We start from the raw sequence: 19,043 nt of genomic DNA, 5'->3' as shown, positions 1-19,043 counted from the left end.
AGTCTAGGAAGATGGAATCAGACCATCACTCCTGTATATGGATATGGTTCGGGACTGGGGCTAGTGAGAAAACAAGTGCCTTATAATACCATGCTTGTTAATGTACTTTAATTCCTCTAAAAGCTGAACATTTATATAACCAGGTAAGATGAATTAATGTAGTTTTATTTTCTATTAGTGAACAGATAGGAATCAGACAGTCACAAATAGATAAGCTGTATGCTGGACTGCGGGACCTTGCAGTAGAACGACGCAGCAAATTAGACGAAGCCCTCAAACTGTTTATGTTGAACCGTGAAGTTGACGACTTAGAGCAATGGATTGCAGAACGGGAGGTAGTTGCTGGGTCGCATGAGCTTGGTCAAGACTACGACCATGTCTCGGTATGTATAATGGAAGATTAGTCTACGGGTATAAGATGCAATATAATTTGCCTTTGCAATTGAGATCATACACATGTATAATTATCATTTTCTCGTATTTCATTGCAGATGCTCCGTGATCGGTTTAAGGAGTTTGCTCGTGACACAGAAACTATTGGAACAGAGCGAGTTGCAGCTGTCAATGAGATAGCTGATCAGTTAATATCTGCTGGTCATTCTGATGCAGCCACCATAGCAGAATGGAAGGATGGTCTGAATGAATCTTGGGCTGACTTGCTGGAGCTAATTGAGACACGCACACAAATGTTAGCAGCTTCTTGGGAACTACATAAATTCTTCCATGATTGTAAGGACGTACTGAGTCGCATCCTAGAAAAACAGAACAGCATATCAGATGAACTTGGCCGTGATGCTGGTTCAGTTTCAGCTCTACAAAGAAAACATCAGAACTTTGTACAAGACTTGGTTATGCTTCAACAACAGGTAAAACCACTAAATAAATGTGTATTAATGTACTGTATCTCTAATTTAAAATATTAATTTTTTGTTAATCTTAAATTTGATTGATATTTTATATGCTAACATTAATATTTTGAATTTAGTTAATACTTTTTCTTCTTTCAGGTCCAACAAGTTCAGGAAGATTCGTCCAAACTACAAGCAGCATATGCAGGTGATAAAGCTCGTGAGATTACCAATCGTGAAGCGGAAGTGGTCTCAGCATGGTTGAATTTACAAGGCATGTGTGAAGACAGACGAATTAAGCTACATGACACTGGAGATCTATTCAAATTCTTCAACATGGTGCGCACTCTAATATTATGGATGGATGATGTTATCAGACAGATGAACACTACTGAAAAACCCAGGTAATACCATTCGGCACACATTCCCTAGTGTAACTTTTAACTTACAAAATTTTAATAATTGTTGTATCGTACTTTAGATTTTTTATTTTTTCTTAGCCATAAAACATGATTGTCTTTGACAGGGATGTAAGTGGTGTAGAGTTGTTAATGAACAATCATCAAAGTTTGAAAGCAGAAGTAGACGCACGGGAAGACAACTTTAATGTGTGCGTGTTTCTCGGGAAGGAGTTACTCTCCCGAAATCATTATGCCACACCAGAAATTAAGGAGAAGCTTATGTCGCTTAGCAACCAGCGCATCAACATGCTTCAACGTTGGGAAGAAAGATGGGAGCATCTGCAGCTCAGTAAGTCAAATTGTTATCAATACTCTTCATACAGTCAGTTGATTAGGAGGCAGAGTAAGGAAGCTGGAACTTGCTCCCAGCAAACTCAATTAGGCAATTATAACTAGGTAAAGAAAACACGTTTGCTATAGATCTCTCTCTTGTGTAACAAAGTTGAAACTGGAAAAGGTGTATATTAAGTATTGAAGAAAACTGCTAGTTTTGTTGGACATGGAAAACTGTTTGACATGGAAAAAGCAGCTACATGCATTAGTCCTGTATCTAAAACTATTTCTGAAAGTCTATAAAAGGCTGTAGACTTATTTGATTTTGATTATTTGATATGTATATAAAGTACTAAATATCCATTTCAAATGTGAATTTTAGACTATATTTGTTTATCTATATTTTAGTTTTGGAGGTGTACCAGTTTGCTCGTGATGCATCTGTAGCAGAGCAGTGGCTGCTTGCTCAGGAACCGTACCTCGTATCATCAGAGTTCGGGGTCAGTATTATTGGAAAAATAATTTATTGTATATTTATACCTATTATGGGTTCTGGGAGTAATTCTACTTCCTAAGTGTAGCCTGGAGCCAGACTTAACGTGTGACAACTTGGTCCAACAGGCTGTTGCTTGAAGTGACCCCACAGGCCCACATGTCCACTATAACCCAGTTGATTTGTACGTACAGTATTATGAAAAATAATTTTGTTTTCACCCGTGTTAGCATCAATAATTTTCATGTAATATGCAGGCTAAAATGCATAATTACAGTACACAAGGATTTATAAAAGTTGTACAAGCCTAATAATACTGTTTAGGGACCACCTCCTAATTTAAAATTTTGTCATACCTAATTTGTTAACTAGGTATGTAATTCTGAGAGTGTTGCCTAGTATTATGGAAATAAAAGTATAGTATAGACCAAAATATAAATGGTTATACTGCACTGGAGAGGGTCTCTTACAAATGGGTAATATGTTTTCTTATTGAAGACTGTTTCAAGGGTGTGGGGACAAGGATGGGCATCAAAACTCCAGACATCGATATATTTTTTTTTGTTTTTCTAATATTTCCATTTACTGCATGTATAGCATCCATTTTGGTGTCATTTTATAAGATGGCATTTCTTTTGATTCTTACTTTAAGTTTTGCAATAAACTTGAAATGACTATACAGTTGTTGACAGATAATATTAACTTTTAACATGTTCAAAGACTGACGACTTTATCCTATTTTTTTTCATAAAACGTGACCTGACAATAGTTTTACAAAATAATATTAAAATATTTACAATGTTTTTATTAATAATATGTTTCATTTTTAAGAGATCTATTGATGAAGTTGAAAACCTTATCAAGAAGCATGAAGCATTTGATAAGGCATGTTCAGCCCAAGAAGAACGGTTTGCTGCCTTAGAGAGATTAACTACGGTAAGTTTTTTGTTTTTTTCATTTCAATTGATAGTAATTTATGATTATTAGTATATTTCTACCAATTCAATCTAAACCAAATATACTATACATGCAAAAGTTCATATTTATATACAGTACCGTACCCATGCTGTTGAAGATAATGAAGTTTGGTTACTTGCGTAGTACATAGTTGTCGTATGCACAATACACGCATTATATCATCCAGTTGTTGACATCAGTGAACACTAGTGTTATAGACATTGTTCTTTTGTACATGCCTCTTGCTATATCCTGAACATTTATATATTTTAAATTGTAATATTTTTTTACAAATCTTGATCTTGGCAATTAAAGCTTGTATCATAATTAAAGTTTATTGGGCAAAGGAACATTTTTATGTAATTCATGACTCAAATTGATTGATTTTAAATAGATTTACTGACAAGGGTATAAGTATACTGACAAAGTGAGTGCTGAGTCCTCAAGATGTCCCCCCCCCTTAGGTTGTGGGGCTAAGCATCCCTCCTGGTTTGAGGCTATGCCTAGTAGTCTCTTTCCTGTCTTGCTGCACTGCCCTTGGTTATGGGGGTCTTGTAGTCTTGGGGGGGAGGGTGGCTTTTTACCATGCTGGTTAGTTTTTATGTATATTAGTGTCTTTGGTTCTGATCTTGTGTGTTAATGAGCAGTCTCCTTTATTGTGGATAAAGTTGTATCACTCCTGACTTCCCTCTTCATATACAGTAGGTTGTATGACCATTTGTAAACTTTGTCACTATGGGGCACTGGTAAACTAAAACCTGGCATGAGTGACGTGTCCTGGGAACACTGATCCTGGTTCGGCGAGCAAGTGAGAAGCTACTCCAAATGGAGTTTCATATGAATTAATGCTTCGTTTTTTTAAATCACAAGAACAGTTTGATATTTTGTTCAAATTTACAAATATTGTTCTTTGAACTGTGTCATAAAGATATGCAAGATATTAATCTTGATGTTTTAAACATGGAAATTCTACACGTTTCACTGTACAGTATATTAATTGCAATGATAATCAATATCTGTGCATCCAATAACAATCTTGAAATTTGACTTGGAGAATTGCTTAAAATATTTTGTGGAATTTGCTTAGTTGTATCCAGTAATTGGTTTTACATTCTTTGAGTGTTGACCAGAGTGTAACTGGAATTCATATAATGTATATATATAGAGCTAGTGCAGGCTTCCCCCCCCCCCCCTTCCATTCTTTCCCTCAGTTCCCATACCTCTCCCAACCCTCTTGTCCCTTTTTCCCCTCTCTTTTTTCAGTCGGTACCATGCTGCTTCAAAAGCAAGGGTGGCAATAGCCCAAGAACATTGGGAGGAATAAATGCATTAGGTGGGGCCCCCAAGAGCTACAGTATATCTCGCTGCTTTCGTGGGTTGAGCTTTGGCTCTTTGGTCCTGCTTCAGTATAATTGGCAACACCACTGTAAAGCAGTGGTGTTGCTGTGGATGTTTGTAATGTGTGATAATTCTGATTCTGCGATGTTACTGAGTGTTGCAGAATATCTTTAGCTGCCTTTCCCTATTTCTCTCCTGTCTTCTCTGGCTGATGCCTTTCTGTAGCATGAAAATTAGAAATAGGGTGAGAGGATAAAATCCTTCTCAAATTAAAATTTTGAAATACTCATTAATAGGCTTTTCTTGTAATTTATAGCAAAAAAATTATTATCATTACTTACTGAATGTTGCCTGGATGATAGCTGGAATTGCGGGAACAGGATAAGCGGCTAGGCCTAACAGACGAGCAAGGCCGAGCTCTTTACTATGGTCAACGCTACACAGATGATGACCCGGTGAATGCTAGATATATGAAAATGTTCATGAAGGATATCATAGTTTACTGGCAAAGGGTTTTCAAATTATGAATCTTTTTCTTCTCCTGCTGGTGGTTTTTCTTTATATTTTATATTGCACTTTAAGTTAAAATGAGCATGCTTTATATTTCTTCCTATGGGAATATAGAGCATTAATATAATTGGAAATTTTCAAATCTGTTTATTAAAATGAAAGATAAAAATAATTGAGCTATTTCATCCTTTATGAACAAGGCTACTTATGTTGTAGCCAGCTGAGCACACACTCACTGCCCGAAGAATTGTGGGACTTAAAGCAACCTTATCTTACTAAATTGTCCAAAATGCTTGTACAAAATTCATATATAATATACATATATATTATATATGCAAGCAATATACATACAATTTTCAGATCATAAATTTTGTAAATGGTTTTCCAGTTATAAGTAATAAGTCCCTCATTTCTTTTGGCTATTGCTTACTAAAGACTGAATATTAAGGTTTTGGTGTGGTTGTGTAAAACTTGTGCAAGTATTAATCTTTCAGGTATTGTTGGATAAGGATTATAGGAACCTTGGTACACAGTCTTAGTTTGGACATGACTGTGTATCAATGGTAGAGTGTTTGGGGCGCTCTCAATTTGGAATATATTTGAAATTTTACAGACTATAGTGGTTACACACCAATACAGACACACACGCGCGTACACAAACACACAGTATAATATGTTATGACGTAATAATTACAACGTGTTGCGAGTCATATTTACCGAATTTGTAAATTAAGCATGAAAGCAAACAAATGGTGGTAGCTTTCCAGTAATGGTTTCACTGTAAAGTATGGGGTTTCATACATTATTGATTTGATAAATATTTAAAAGGATAATCTTGTAGATTCTATATTGTTCAGAGTAAAGAGCTGAACTGGTGGAAGTTACATGCAACAATGGGAGGGAGGGAGGGAGGGAGGGGGGGAAGAATTACATAGTACTTTGTGGAGATAATTATGGTGTCAAGCAGTTTCTTTTAGAAGTTAAGATGTAATCGGAATTGTGTCCATTAATTATAACAATAATGCGAGGCATCATAAAATTGAGTTATAAGTGTATTGATAATCAATTTTATGCTATATGCCAACTTATAATATAGAGACTCAGAGCTGCTCTCATGGCACCCAAAATACATCTTAGTCTTGTGTTTAAAAGCTGTGTAAAAGATTTGATTGATGGAGCAGAGGGAATAAGACTTAGAATGCAATTTTGGTTTCGTTAAAAGTCCTGTTTGTTTGGTAATCTGTAGCTTCTGTTTCGAATGTACCGTACAGTATTGCATTTTTTGTACTGGGTATTTTTGTCTGTAACATTGTTTGTGTTTGAAAAGTCTAACACACTGCTAAACTGATGATGTAGTTTGCAAGTAAAGAGTGGTGCATAGACACATGACAACATTTTTAGCATATAATTACTTGCATATTTGACTTCCTAGGAAAATTGCTTTGATGTACTCACATTGTGATAGTTTGGTTTTCTTGGTACAGTATTGGGGTAATTTTTACTTTTTTGTTCCTTGGGTTTTCTACATATACAACTGTTAAGTTACATAAGCTAAGTCATGTACTATATATGATGAGGTTTATATACTACTGTGTTAAGTCATTAGTTCTGCTATAGAGGGATTGTTGGCTAATAAATAATTATTTATAATAGCAAAACTTGTTAAACTGAACAACATTTGTGATGTATAGCTCTTGTCAGAATTTTGAAAGTAGTGTTAGAAAAGGTATTTCACAATACAAGTTTGTCTTAATATTTTCATAATCTCGTAGGTTTAAGACATCATTAAATTTCATGTTTTATATTTTTGCTTGCATGTGTAATCTAGTTGGGTTTTACTTAAACTACACTAACTGTCAACTGAACTACTTTTCCTTTATCCTGCTTGGTTTGTTCTATATCAGCAGTTGCTCTCACAGAGAATCTGATAATGTACATTCAGAAGAGGATGTGTTTAGGTCTCTTTTAAATTTTGTATGTGTATTTTTTCAGTACTGTATACTGTCTTTAATTTGCTTTATTATATAACAAATGCATGCTAATTTGTTTTTTTTTATGGTGATGGACAGCTTGAAGCCCTTATAGTAACTGATGCAAGATCACGTGCTAACAGTGTTCCAGGAACCAGTGTCCACCGTACCTTCCTTCTTCCTTACTCTCCTCCACCAGCTTCGCATCGGCGGCACTCACTTCCCACTTCTGTTCATGCATTCTTCACCGCATTTTCCTGTCCTGCTCTAACACAGTTACAGGCTGCTAGGTTCACCAGTATTCATACATTGCCAGAGAACATGCTGGCAAATTCAGCTCTTAGGGATTCTTTAAAGAAATGCAGGAGAAGATTAAATTCCACCTCAAATCCACAATTGTCTCTAACTATGCATGTAAAAGATTCAGATACAGATAGTTTGTTTTCAGATATGTTAAATCAGCGCTGCTGTTACTATGAAGGGCGTCCTACTAGTGCCCCTCCTACTAATTCATTACACATAGGCTCCAAACATTCTTCCTTTAATAATATATCCACATCAGCAAGTCGATCTCAATCTGTGGAAAATAGAGAATGTACAAATGGCAAGTCATTACATTTAGGTGTCCAAGATGGAGGCTGGGATACTAAATCCAGTGGTTCAGTTTATGAATTTGTTAGTGTAGATGAGTATGAAGCTCCATATTTAGAAGAGTCTAGTGACAGAATATCAGAATTTTGTTCGTATGGTGTAGAACTTGGAGAACTTGATTGTATTAATGAATTGGAGGATGACGAAATGTCAGAGCCAGTAAGTAGTTATAAGGCATATAGGAAAAGTCAGATATATGGTTATACAGACACAGCTGATGATAGTACTACTCTACCACCTATTTATGAGTTAGAAGGCGAGGGATCTGAAATTACTGAACTGACTGATACGAGATCTGTTGAATTTTTGAGCTCTGAAAGTCTACTCGATAAGTCAGAGAACTCGAGTCGAAAGAATAGTAAAACCTCGTATGAAGTTCCTCAGTATCCAAAGCTCATGGACCAAAATTATTGTGCTCAATATTGCTCTGATAATGATTCCATCATGAGTTATTACTCGGTTGTCCCTCGTGAGGGCTTTACGGATAGCATACGCAATGTTGATCATTTAGTAGGAAAACTAGACTTAAGGAATGTGCAGGGGTGTCCCTCACCTGTCTCACCTTTCCCTCTCACTCCACCCAATACCTGTGATTCCTCTCCTAAGTTCTTAAATATTAAACATCCTGCAAGAAATAACCTGCATGCTCTGTGTGGTGTAGAGGTAAAGTAGATTTTGTGTTTGTGTGTTGTATATGTAAAGTATGTCATGTCAGTGCCTCTGTGTGGCCACATCATGCCAGTATTTGTTTTATCTTTTTCTCCCTTAAGGAAAATAAGCTTTAAAAATATTATTCTTGGTATGTAATTGCTTGTAGTACCAAAGTACCTAATATAATAGCTCTGACTTTGATAAATGCACTTCAACATTCTGTCTAAGGTTTCTCTGTTTGAGGAGCATGAAAATGAATGGCTGCTTAGCAAAGTTTGTATTGTTCCTTTGTGGACACTTCACATAAAAAAAACTATGCACATGCTGTAGTATGAGAGGCTGGTTAACATAAATTTTTGGGCAGCAGTTTCTTTGTTTCTAATGTTTGACCTAATGTGGATCAGTTTTAATCCTCATTAGGTCATTTCTTGCCCAAATTGTCATTATACAGAATGTATCAACCATTCCATAATATTACATCAAAATCAGTCTTGTGTTCATTAAAATAAAACACAAGTTACAAAAATTTTCCTGGCCACACCCCAGCAGGTTGTCGATGAATCAGTTGTTAGATATTACATGTTACACAATCATGGAACTTTATTTACACTCAAAATTATTTTAATGAGCTCTGTATTAATAAGTTTCTTGAAATAATTTAATGCAACATAAATACAAAAGTAAACTTTAATGTGATACTGTCTGCAAAAAGGTTAAGATTAATTAAGGTTAAAGGAAAGTGTATTTGTAGGCAGAAGTAATTGAATATATTTTGGAAAATTAGTTAACATTATGGTTAGTTAAAATACAGTACCTGTATAATACTTGGGCATCATTTTTATGTACTGGAGCTACCAGTCTCTATAATACATTTGGCTATACTCTTCAATAAGCTGTATATTACAGTATGAACTGAAGGAACTAAAGCGAAAGCAAGAGGAGGAGGAGGAAGAGCGACGAAGACAAGAAGAGTTGGCGAGACAAGCTGCTGCTCCTCCGCCACAGTCACCAGATCAGCCTACAGATGGGTTAGTAGCCATTTTTGTTTTCCGAGCACAAATGTCAAGTGGATTATACATTGAACACCTGATGTGATAAGTTATTTGTTGGTCAAAAGGTATACACAAAGGCTCCTTTATCCAAATTATCCGTTTCTGCCCGAAACGCTGCACGTACTAGTGGCTTTACAAGATTGTAAATACTATGTTATGTATTCTTACAAACCCAATGTACCTTCTTGTATATAAATAAATAAATAAATGAATGAATAAAAAATTTGTGAAAGGTGCATAGATGTTAGTTTAGCCACAATGCTGCTGATGTTCTGCTAGTGTTCCTTGGGCTTTAGATTTGGGTGGGGTGAGAAGTGCCATATGCACTGGATATTATATATATTCTAAGGTTGAAGACACAATATTTCCAGTGTCAACATATAACATTACCAACAATCGGTACAAATGGCAAACAACTGGAATGGTTAACTAACATAGACAGAAAAGTTATATTGTCTTAGATGTAGGCTATTCAATAGGCTAAAACCCCATATCAGTACATTTATGGAGTAGGCAACATAATAGGTCTTTTATATCATAACTTGGATGGTGAATATCTTGATAAAAAGGGTTGTTTGTTTAAGCAATAATCTTGATTTTTTAATCATAGGGGGACTTTTGCACTCATTAAAAAATTAACTTAAAGTAATTTAATAAAATATAAAAATAAAGACAATATAAAGAATCCAAGATTCTAATATCTCTAACCAATTTTAAAAATATTGTTTTGTATTTAGTAGAGTAGCATAAAGTAACATTCTCTGAGGATATTGTGTAAAAATGTTTGTCACTGAAAAATATATTGTAGAATGAGATCCATCATTTTGCTCAAATTGCAATTTTGACAAATGTAACTCAAAATATAATTAAATATTTAAAATCTGCTCTTTCTGAATTGTAGTGATGTACTAATATCATATGGAAAAATCTTGGAAAATTTATTAATTTATTGGGAACCTAAAACCAAACGTACTGCTTTTTTAGGATTTCACAAATGTCTTTGTCATCCTCTGTTTATGAACCTTCACTTGTAAGTATAGGTCCAATACTGATGGAGGTTTTGATTTTGTATATGTGAAGAAATATTTTGGATTTTTCTTTCCGTATGACTTTCCGTTGTAGTTGCATTTCTTCAATTTGATATGATTGAAGAAATAGAACAGAGACTGAAGCAATCTCCCTGTTTAAATTATGCCTTCTTTGTAGGGATAGTAATGTTTGGTTAAGCATTTCTGTTATTTTTTCCTTCTGTAGTGCTGTCTGCATTCTCTTTGAGAGAAAGAGGACTCATTCTGGTCCTCTTTCTGCCTTTCTGCAAAGGAACATGTCTCGGACTTTATACGCTTTGGCAGTCACTTAGTTCAATTCTTTGCTTGGTATTTTTATTACTTAGAACAGATGGCAATGTTAACATGTTAAAGATGGCAATATGTGTGTATTCCATTTAATGAGAGCTTATATTTACCTGCAAATTTTTAAATCGGCAGACCCCATGGCATAGTGGTAAGACACTCGCCTGGCGTTTTGCGAGTGCTTTGGCCTGGGTTCGTATCCTGGCCGTGGAGGATTTACTGGGCGCCAATCCTAAACTGTAGCCTGTTTACCCAATAGTAAAATAGGTACCTGGTTGTTAAACAATTTGGCGAGTCGTATTCCAGGGAAAATTAGGATTAAGTACTTGCCCGAAATGTGTGCCAGTGTGTGCTAGTGGCTGTACAAAATTGTAAGAACTTGTGTGTATTAAAAAAAGTGTCCATCCTGTAAGTTTACCATTGCCAAGCTTGATTGGTGTCTAGGGGAATATTACTTGAATCAGACGGTGTTGGCATGCATCACTTCAGACTAGAGGCGTTGACTGCTAATTTGAAAGTCATACAAGACTATGTGCTTTAAATGGAAGAAAAAGACTTTTGGATCATACTGGATTCTGGGTAAACACAATCGGCAAAAATGATGCTTGACTTAATTTTATTAGTTATACATTTTGTGTGGTTCCAGAGTTGATGGTGCAGCAGAGGACTCTCATCTCAATGGAGAGGAGCTCGACGAATCACAAGAAGGTAAACTATGGCATGTTTAATTTGCTTGAGAGTGATGGCTATGCCATGTTGAAAAGTGTGGCCTGCAAGCATATGTTTTATTGAGTGGAGGCATCAGCCATTGTACCTTTGCTGATTTGACTCATCTCCTGGCCTTTTGCATCATTGAAGACATGATCTGTCGATAATTTCTGCTAGAATGTTCGAGATTGAGGTAATTTGATAAATGTTAGATAAAAGTAAAGGGTTGATGGGTTTGTTGGTAACTACTGTACTGGTATTAATAAACTTGTATGGTTCGGGGTACAAATGCATGACACGTAAACACATCGGAAGAAAAATCTGATGCTATAGCTCATGACTGTTTAATTTCAGTCATGGTAGTAATCATTAATAAGTTACTAGTAAGTGTTAATTTGTTACATTATTTGCAGCATAATTTGTATTTATTGTGGGGTTTGGTTTGCATGTGTGTGTGTTGGGGGGGGTTGTTGTGTGCCAGTGCAGTGAGATGGTGTTGGTTTGTGTTTGTAGGGCATTGGGTGGTTATTTGTTAGTGGGATGGTGTTGGTGTGTGTGTGTGTATCATGGGAGGGAGGGGGTGTTGCGTGTCTGTTCGGTGGGAATGCATTGGCGAGTTGGGAGGGGGCGGAAGGTTGAGGTATGTGCAGATGGGGGTGATGGGTAGAGTCTGTTTAAGGGGGTGGAGTGTTTTTAAATTGCATGAATTTGAGGGTGGGGGGGGATGGAGAATGCATGCACGAGAGCATGCAAATGCATGTTTGCTTCTGTGAGTGCGTGAATGTGTTTGAGAATGTTTGTGCGCGTGCATTTTTGCGTGTGTGTGCATGCGTGTGAGAGCAGAGAACAAAATGCAGTTGATAGAAGTATTCACTTTTTGCATGGGCTTTATTCACATGAGATTTTTTATGGTTTTAAATCTCCATATAAATTTTCACTTAACAGTAATATAATATTGAAATAGGAGCTGGGACAGAATTCATTGTGGAATACTGTTACAAGCACAAGCATAATGCTCAAGCATGTGTGCACAGCAAATGCACACAAGGGCACTATAGGCTGGTGCACTGCACAGCATGAACTTTTGTCACCTTATTACAGTAGGTAGATTCACTCAGAACCAAGGTGTAGTTTTTATTTTATCAGTGTTTATTTCGTTATTAGTAATTAACAGGGTAACCAGTTTATGTATTAAATATTCGTAGGTTAGGTGAAGGAGAGCTGCATCCAAGTATAGGTATTCATTTGCACATTGCTGAAGAGATATTTATTTGTTATTTTATGATCAGCTGTTGAACCACCATCAGCAGTGCTTCCTTCCAAGGGCCAACCCCATACGTTGCCCCGAGGTAAGACAAATCACTAATGGCAATGTGTGATGAGCTTCGCACTTTTTTTAATTTTTTTTTATTATTACGATGCTTAATGATTATCTCTTGTAATTATGTAAACTGATAATGTTGCTTAATCATCACTTACAATTTAGGTAAGCCTGTATAATAATAAATACTGCTGTTTTCCCCAAGAACCTTTTCCAGTGCAATTTTCTGTTGTAAATATTACTCCATTTTATTCTCAGTTAAGACTGAAGACTGAGAGAACTGCTAGTAGAGTTAATGAAAATGTAACATATACAGTTTATGCCTCCTTAAAGTTTAGAATTTTGACACTGTCCCAGCTATTATTAGTATTTTTGTCTATTTACTAACTTAAACTGACGTTGGTACATGAAATACTAATTAGTTCTACTTGGAGTTTGTTTATGCATTTTTTACCAAAATTTTTGTCTTGTGGATTATGGATTATGGTAACTCGTGGCTTGATACTATTCTGCTGATCTTTTTTTTTATGACGACAATGTCTACACGTGGCAATACCATATCTCGGTGTCACTTCTTTGGGTTGGTTTTGGAGTTTCGTCTCTTCTGTTGTAGCGTTGGGTTCTTACACGAGGTGATTATTGGTTACCTATTTTGTTTGGCATATGATATTACGTTGTCTTCATTGGTATGAGCCTTTAAAACTCTCACCTGATTGGTGGAGGTTTGCACGGCTAATGTCGGTATTTTTCGTCCATTCTCGGAGAAAGGTGAGGTATATTTTGTCGTAGTAAGATGTTCTGTATTTGTAAATTTAGTTTGATTTGTATTGTGTATGAATGTAGCTTGCACAGTTCTTGTTATAATTGTAATTCTATATATTCCAGTACTGTAATAGTTTTTTGTTCATTAAGCATTTGTTATTAATTAGCTTTGCACATGTTACAAACATGATTATTGTATTAATATATATTGTAGTTTTGTTTAAGAGCAGTACTATAGTTTAATTTCTATAAGTTAGTTATAGATGATTGAACTAAGAATGAGTTGTGCATGATTTATGCATGATGCATGATGGGCATGCTGTGCTGTGTTGTAGAGCATGATGAGAGTGGAGCAGTGCGAGGGGGTAGTGCACCTAGCACCCCACGACCTCCTTCCACTCCTGTCACCCCCACTGCTGCATCGAGCGCAGTCCGAGGGCGCCCTGTCTCCGCCACCCTCCCTCCACAGTCATCCCTGTCATCCCCAGCTTCGCGTGAGTATTCAATCCCTTAAAGACTGGGCCGCTTTATGATTCTTGGTGGTTTAATAATTTTATGAGTTTTTAAAGTTGACTTTATATTTGTTATTTATATTTAGTAGTACGTATATTGACATATTCTATTAATGTTTTCTGTTACGGCAAATAAGTGCTTTTTAGCTCGCGCGTCAGAGGTAAGTGTGCTTGCTTATCTTTTGATAATGCACCCATTCTTCAATTTTTTCTGTCTTTTTTATGGCCTGCTCAAAGAGTTAATCCTCTCCATACTTCACTCGCTTGAAATATACAAGGTAACATGTGGACTGTCAAGGTGTTCATCAGCAAACCGTTATTGGTTAATAAGGGTGTAGGGATTAATTTGATTTCTTCCAAATTATAGTATTGCTTTATGCTAATAATGCTACTCACACTATAGTACTTAAAATAGCATACAGTTTATATATATAAACACAAACTAATACTTAAATTTGTTTTAAGGTTTCTAACATTATTAGGTAGTTTCAAACTGCACTTCAGATATTGAATGATTGCTTAATAACCTTGCTACATGGCAGGAAAATGTATGGATATGGATGTCCATAAATGCAGTTTGCATGTGCCTCCATGATTTGATCAGGCAGTCTAATTCCATAAGTTAATATCATGGAAAGTACTGGTTAACAATAATAATTTGTAATTTTTCTAATTATTTTGACATTAAGGGTCATGGTGGTTGTCTTGATATTGTAGTTGACGGATAATTTAGCCGTATTAATTTTTAGCTTTCTCCGTGGGAGTCAGTGTTGGATTTCACTTTAGTGTAATTGGATTTGTTTGCACTGGCTAAGAACTCAGCGGGTTCAGAAGTATAATAAAGTATGGAGACACCATCCTATTTCACTGTTATACACCACAGCTTATTTTAGCCCCTGCAGCAAGTTACAATCTTTGCTCTATCTAAATTTATATATATATATGTCGTACCTAGTAGCCAGAACGCACTTCTCAGCCTACTATGCAAGGCCCAATTTGCCTAATAAGCCAAGTTTTCATGAATTAATTGTTTTTCGACTACCTAACCTACCTAACCTAACCTAACCTAACTTTTTCCACTACCTAACCTAACCTATAAAGATAGGTTAGGTTAGGTTAGGTAGGGTTGGTTAGGTTCGGTCATATATCTACATTAATTTTAACTCCAATAAAAAAAAAATGACCTCATACGTAATGAAATGGGTAGCTTTATCATTTCATAAGAAAAAAATTAGATAAAACACATTATTTCAGGAAAACTTGGCTTATTAGGCAAATTGGGCCTTTTATAGTAGGCCGAGAAGTGCGTTCTGGCTACTAGGTACGACATATATATATTTTTTTTTTTTATGATTTTGGCAATAAATTTTCAATGGAAGCAAAAAAGCAAGATAAATGTTTGCAAGTTTATTTTATTTTGAATTGCCCAAGGCACTTGTTGCCTAGTTCCCACCGGCTCTTCCTTAAGAAGTTTGGTGACTTGACATAGATGCATCAATTTTTATGATAAGTTGCAATTTTAAATAATAATTTGTTGACACAGACTCGGTCAAGCAGCATACAAACACTCATGACTATCAGCTCTACTGTTTTAAGCAATGGCAAATTGCCAGACACTAGTAATTAAGTATTTTAGCACAGACAGACCATTTGTGAGTTGAATTGAACCATGCAGAGATGCACTTCCGGAAAACTCGTGTTTACATCAAACTTTTTAAGAATCTTAAAAGAAAAAGGATGCATTTCAGAACCAAGAATTTGATTAAGACAAATTTAGTGTAAAGTATAAACAGTTTAGTCAACTTAACATTACAACATACAATTTAGTAAATATTATATTTGCATACATTTTAAGATAAATGTAATACAGTATTCTTTTTTGCAGATAATTTTTGTTTCAACTATAAATTTGATGTCAAAATGTTTGCAAGTGAATTTGAAGTAATATAGATGCAAAACAAAATGTTTTGATATTAGTGTACAATGATGCAGAATATATGAATGTTTATGAACATTAACATTCCAACATTCCTCCTTTGCTTTAAAAATATGAATATGAAAATGTCCACACATGATCGGTCTGTATCTCTGTAAAAAGAAAACAAACATAACTTCCGTACTTCACAAGCAGAACAAGTATCATTTTGAGTGATAAGTAGATGGCTAAGGTGATCTCTGGATGTTTCCCTAATAAGCCACTTCCAAGCACATGATTTTCTGGAATTTTGTGATGTAATTCTTTTTAGCATCATCGGTATACTATCAAAGTGTAGATGACCCATTTTAGAGTTGTCAGAATGCTAAAGTGTTACTGTAAAAGCAGTATTGTATTGTACTTTCAAAATTTACCTGCAAAATCAATGTTTTAAGTTACAATGCTGGTGTGTTCTACTGACCATGTTTACCTGGACTGTTAAATATTCATAACAAAGACCATTTTTGTTGTGGTTTGGAGGAATTATAGTCCTAATAACGTAAAGATAAGCTACCAGCAAATGTATGTGTTTCTGTCCATAAAGGATAAACAGTATAGTATACACACACAGATCACACTAACGTGATGCATTAAATGAACAAATCCACAAGGGCCGTGACGAGGATTTGAACCTGTGTCCGGGAGCATCCCAGACACTGTGGGATTAAGGCAGTGTCTGAGATGCTCCCGGCCGCAGGTTTGAATCCTCGTCACGGCCCTTGTGGATTTGTTCAGTATTGTATAACAAAATTTCAGTTTTGCAAAGCAAAACGTTTTGCCAAGGTAACTTTTACAATGACCATGAATGTTTAATATATACATAATGAAATTGATCTCATTAATTGAGCAAATGGCAGTTTGTGAGCATACTACTAATAATCTTCTAACCCTAATGTACATCCTCATAGTAGAAAGATATGTAATGTTACAAAACTACAAATTGGGCACACTACCCTTATTTGTAGTCCATTAGGGTAGTTTGGCCATTAGGTTTATTGGGTTAGGGCAGTGCAATTGTGCCATGTTGTATAATAAATGTGGCATTGCTTTCCTTGTTAAGCATGATCTAATGGCCAATTTGGGGGAATGCTCAAGTGAAACACTCACTGCTTGGGATGAACCTCCCAGACATTTGCTATAAATATTTGACATTGATCCTGTAGCTTAGTAAATACAAGACAAAACATTTCAACCTGTTATAAACCTGCCCCTACATGTTTTAGTCATTGTCAACCCTATGAACACTTCTTTCATCCACCTGGTCATTCTCAGCTCTGAAAAGCCAACTGGTCCTAGCAATAGGCTTATGGTTGCCATATTTACATAGATACATAGTGGAGTTGTGCTCAAATGGAATTTTTTTCTTGGAAGCACAGATTCAGTGGAAGAAATCCATTTTACGTGCAGGATCATTGATTGGTTATAACAGAAAAAATTATTGAAGGTTTCTAGTAGAACAAGTCCACATGAACCTGAATGTAATGTCTAAAAACTAATTTTTTAACCGTAATATGTATTAGAATTTACCCTTTATTATTGTGAGTTTGATATAAAGTATTATATTGGCATAAATAGAAGTACAGTTCAGATGCAGTAAATGGGGTCCAGAACATGTAGTTCCATCGAGACTACTGTGATTTTTATTCTTATTTGTATTGTTGCACAATTCTATTCATGAAATTTACATTCCAGCACAAAATTCATATTTAGATTACATTTTATACAATTTATTCAGTTTAAAAAGTTATGATTTCCTTTGTTAAACATATGGTGCAGTGGGTGAAATCCTCAGTTGACAAAACATTGTCCAGCCACACTAGAGATCTGCAGTTTAACTGATGATGGCTCAATGCTTAATGAAAAGGAAGCATTTAACCTATACCTATAACCTATACCTATAATGGTTAAGTTTTAATTGTAATTACGAAGCAATAAGATGCTTATCTTAACATACTAGGAAGGTTAGGTAAGGTCGGTGTTTTCTATGAAGCTTTTCAAGGTAAACTAGTATGTTTAGTATGTCACATATGCACGTATTAAGTCAATATTGACTATACGAAAGTGCGAGAACGGGTTGGCAGAACACACTACCATATACAGTATTGACTGCTACTGACCTGATGATCGATGCTGTGCACTTGACAACGGTCATACAGTATCCAGCTTGTGGGGGACAGGGTGGCCAGTAAATGCCGAATTGTGTAGTCAACTCATTCAATGTGACTTTCTATCAACATGTATGTGCAAATACAAGTTCTATCATTTGCAGTTAAAAAAAAATGTTTGCAGTGAACAATGTCTGGAACCAAAAATGTTTTTCCATAACAACTTAACAATAAGGTACAGAACATATTTAGAAGTTGTGCAAGTGTTCATTATATGCTTTTAGCATAAATTTATAGTAGGTACACTACCTGAAAAATCACACATTGCAGTGCTAGGGGTCCCAAGTTTGCTGATGATACTTGATTGCCAAAAGTAGATATACTGTACTGTACTGTATCTTTTTATTATTATTATTATTATTATTATTGCTTTTTAGCTGCATGAATTTTAGCATGCTTTGGCTTTGCATGTCTGCTTAGGGTTAAAGCTTTCCACTAGCTTTACTATCACCAGCAGATTGGTGTTGTGGCATGATCCTTGATATGGCTTCGTAAGTAGACAAGGCCTCAGTGGAGAACGTTGCCATTTCTTTTAAATCTGTTTCTATCCTGGTGATGGGTTATTCCAAAAATACCATACTCAATCAATTGGTATTTTTTTTTTCTTTAGAAAAAGCCAGCTTAACTTATTTTGGCATTAGTTTCTCAGTTCTCCACTGTGGTCAGATTCGGTGTCCCACCGACAATGTTCTGAACCCTGTGCGTTCCTGTTTTGTCTGTTCAGCCCCCACTCCTGCTAGTAAGGAGTCGCGACGGAGGGTGCGTTCTAGATCGAAGTCTCCATTCCGCTCTTTCCGCTGGAAGAAATCCAAGTCTTCTCCATCCGGAGCACCGGGTAGTGCATCTGACGATGAATCAAATCTGGAGAGGGCAGCAGGTAATTGTGATTACTGAAGAGGTGCACTGCAGACATTAGCAGTATTTATATATACACTCCTTGTTACCTAGTGTATTTACTTAGGTTGATTCATATTGCAGTGGCAAAGGAGTACTAGGTTTTCATGAGGCATTTCGAAAGTTGTTGTAAAGAACCCAATTGGTACG

General features: G+C 35.8%; 1 protein-coding gene across 29 annotated transcripts in view; it reads left to right on the top strand.

Moving 5' to 3' along the window:
• The window catches only part of beta-Spec (spectrin beta chain), a 117,392-nt gene that overhangs the window by 86,734 nt on the left and 11,615 nt on the right, over window positions 1-19,043 (top strand). For 6 of the 29 annotated variants that reach the window (XR_011228743.1, XR_011228745.1, XR_011228744.1 and 3 more), the window contains 12 exons: window positions 179-383; window positions 492-866; window positions 1,008-1,252; window positions 1,375-1,598; window positions 1,991-2,082; window positions 2,907-3,011; window positions 6,950-8,164; window positions 9,059-9,180; window positions 11,203-11,264; window positions 12,554-12,613; window positions 13,683-13,841; window positions 18,724-18,876. Coding sequence is in view for 5 of the 29 variants with exons in the window: in XM_045745275.2 (XP_045601231.2) it covers window positions 179-383; window positions 492-866; window positions 1,008-1,252; window positions 1,375-1,598; window positions 1,991-2,082; window positions 2,907-3,011; window positions 6,950-8,164; window positions 9,059-9,180; window positions 11,203-11,264; window positions 12,554-12,613; window positions 13,683-13,841; window positions 18,724-18,876 (3,017 nt within the window). In the remaining 24 variants the exon portion in view is untranslated. Of the gene's footprint in view, window positions 1-178; window positions 384-491; window positions 867-1,007; window positions 1,253-1,374; window positions 1,599-1,990; window positions 2,083-2,906; window positions 3,012-4,732; window positions 4,826-6,949; window positions 8,165-9,058; window positions 9,181-11,202; window positions 11,265-12,553; window positions 12,614-13,682; window positions 13,842-18,723; window positions 18,877-19,043 lie in introns of all 29 variants that reach the window. The other 23 variants (XR_011228752.1, XR_011228749.1, XR_011228748.1 and 20 more) reach the window with 10 other exon arrangements.

The sequence above is a fragment of the Procambarus clarkii genome, chromosome 16 (genome assembly GCF_040958095.1).
Source record: "Procambarus clarkii isolate CNS0578487 chromosome 16, FALCON_Pclarkii_2.0, whole genome shotgun sequence".
Lineage (NCBI taxonomy): Eukaryota > Metazoa > Arthropoda > Malacostraca > Decapoda > Cambaridae > Procambarus > Procambarus clarkii.
Note: the sequence above shows the minus strand (reverse complement) of the source record. Positions and strands in the feature narration are given on the sequence as shown.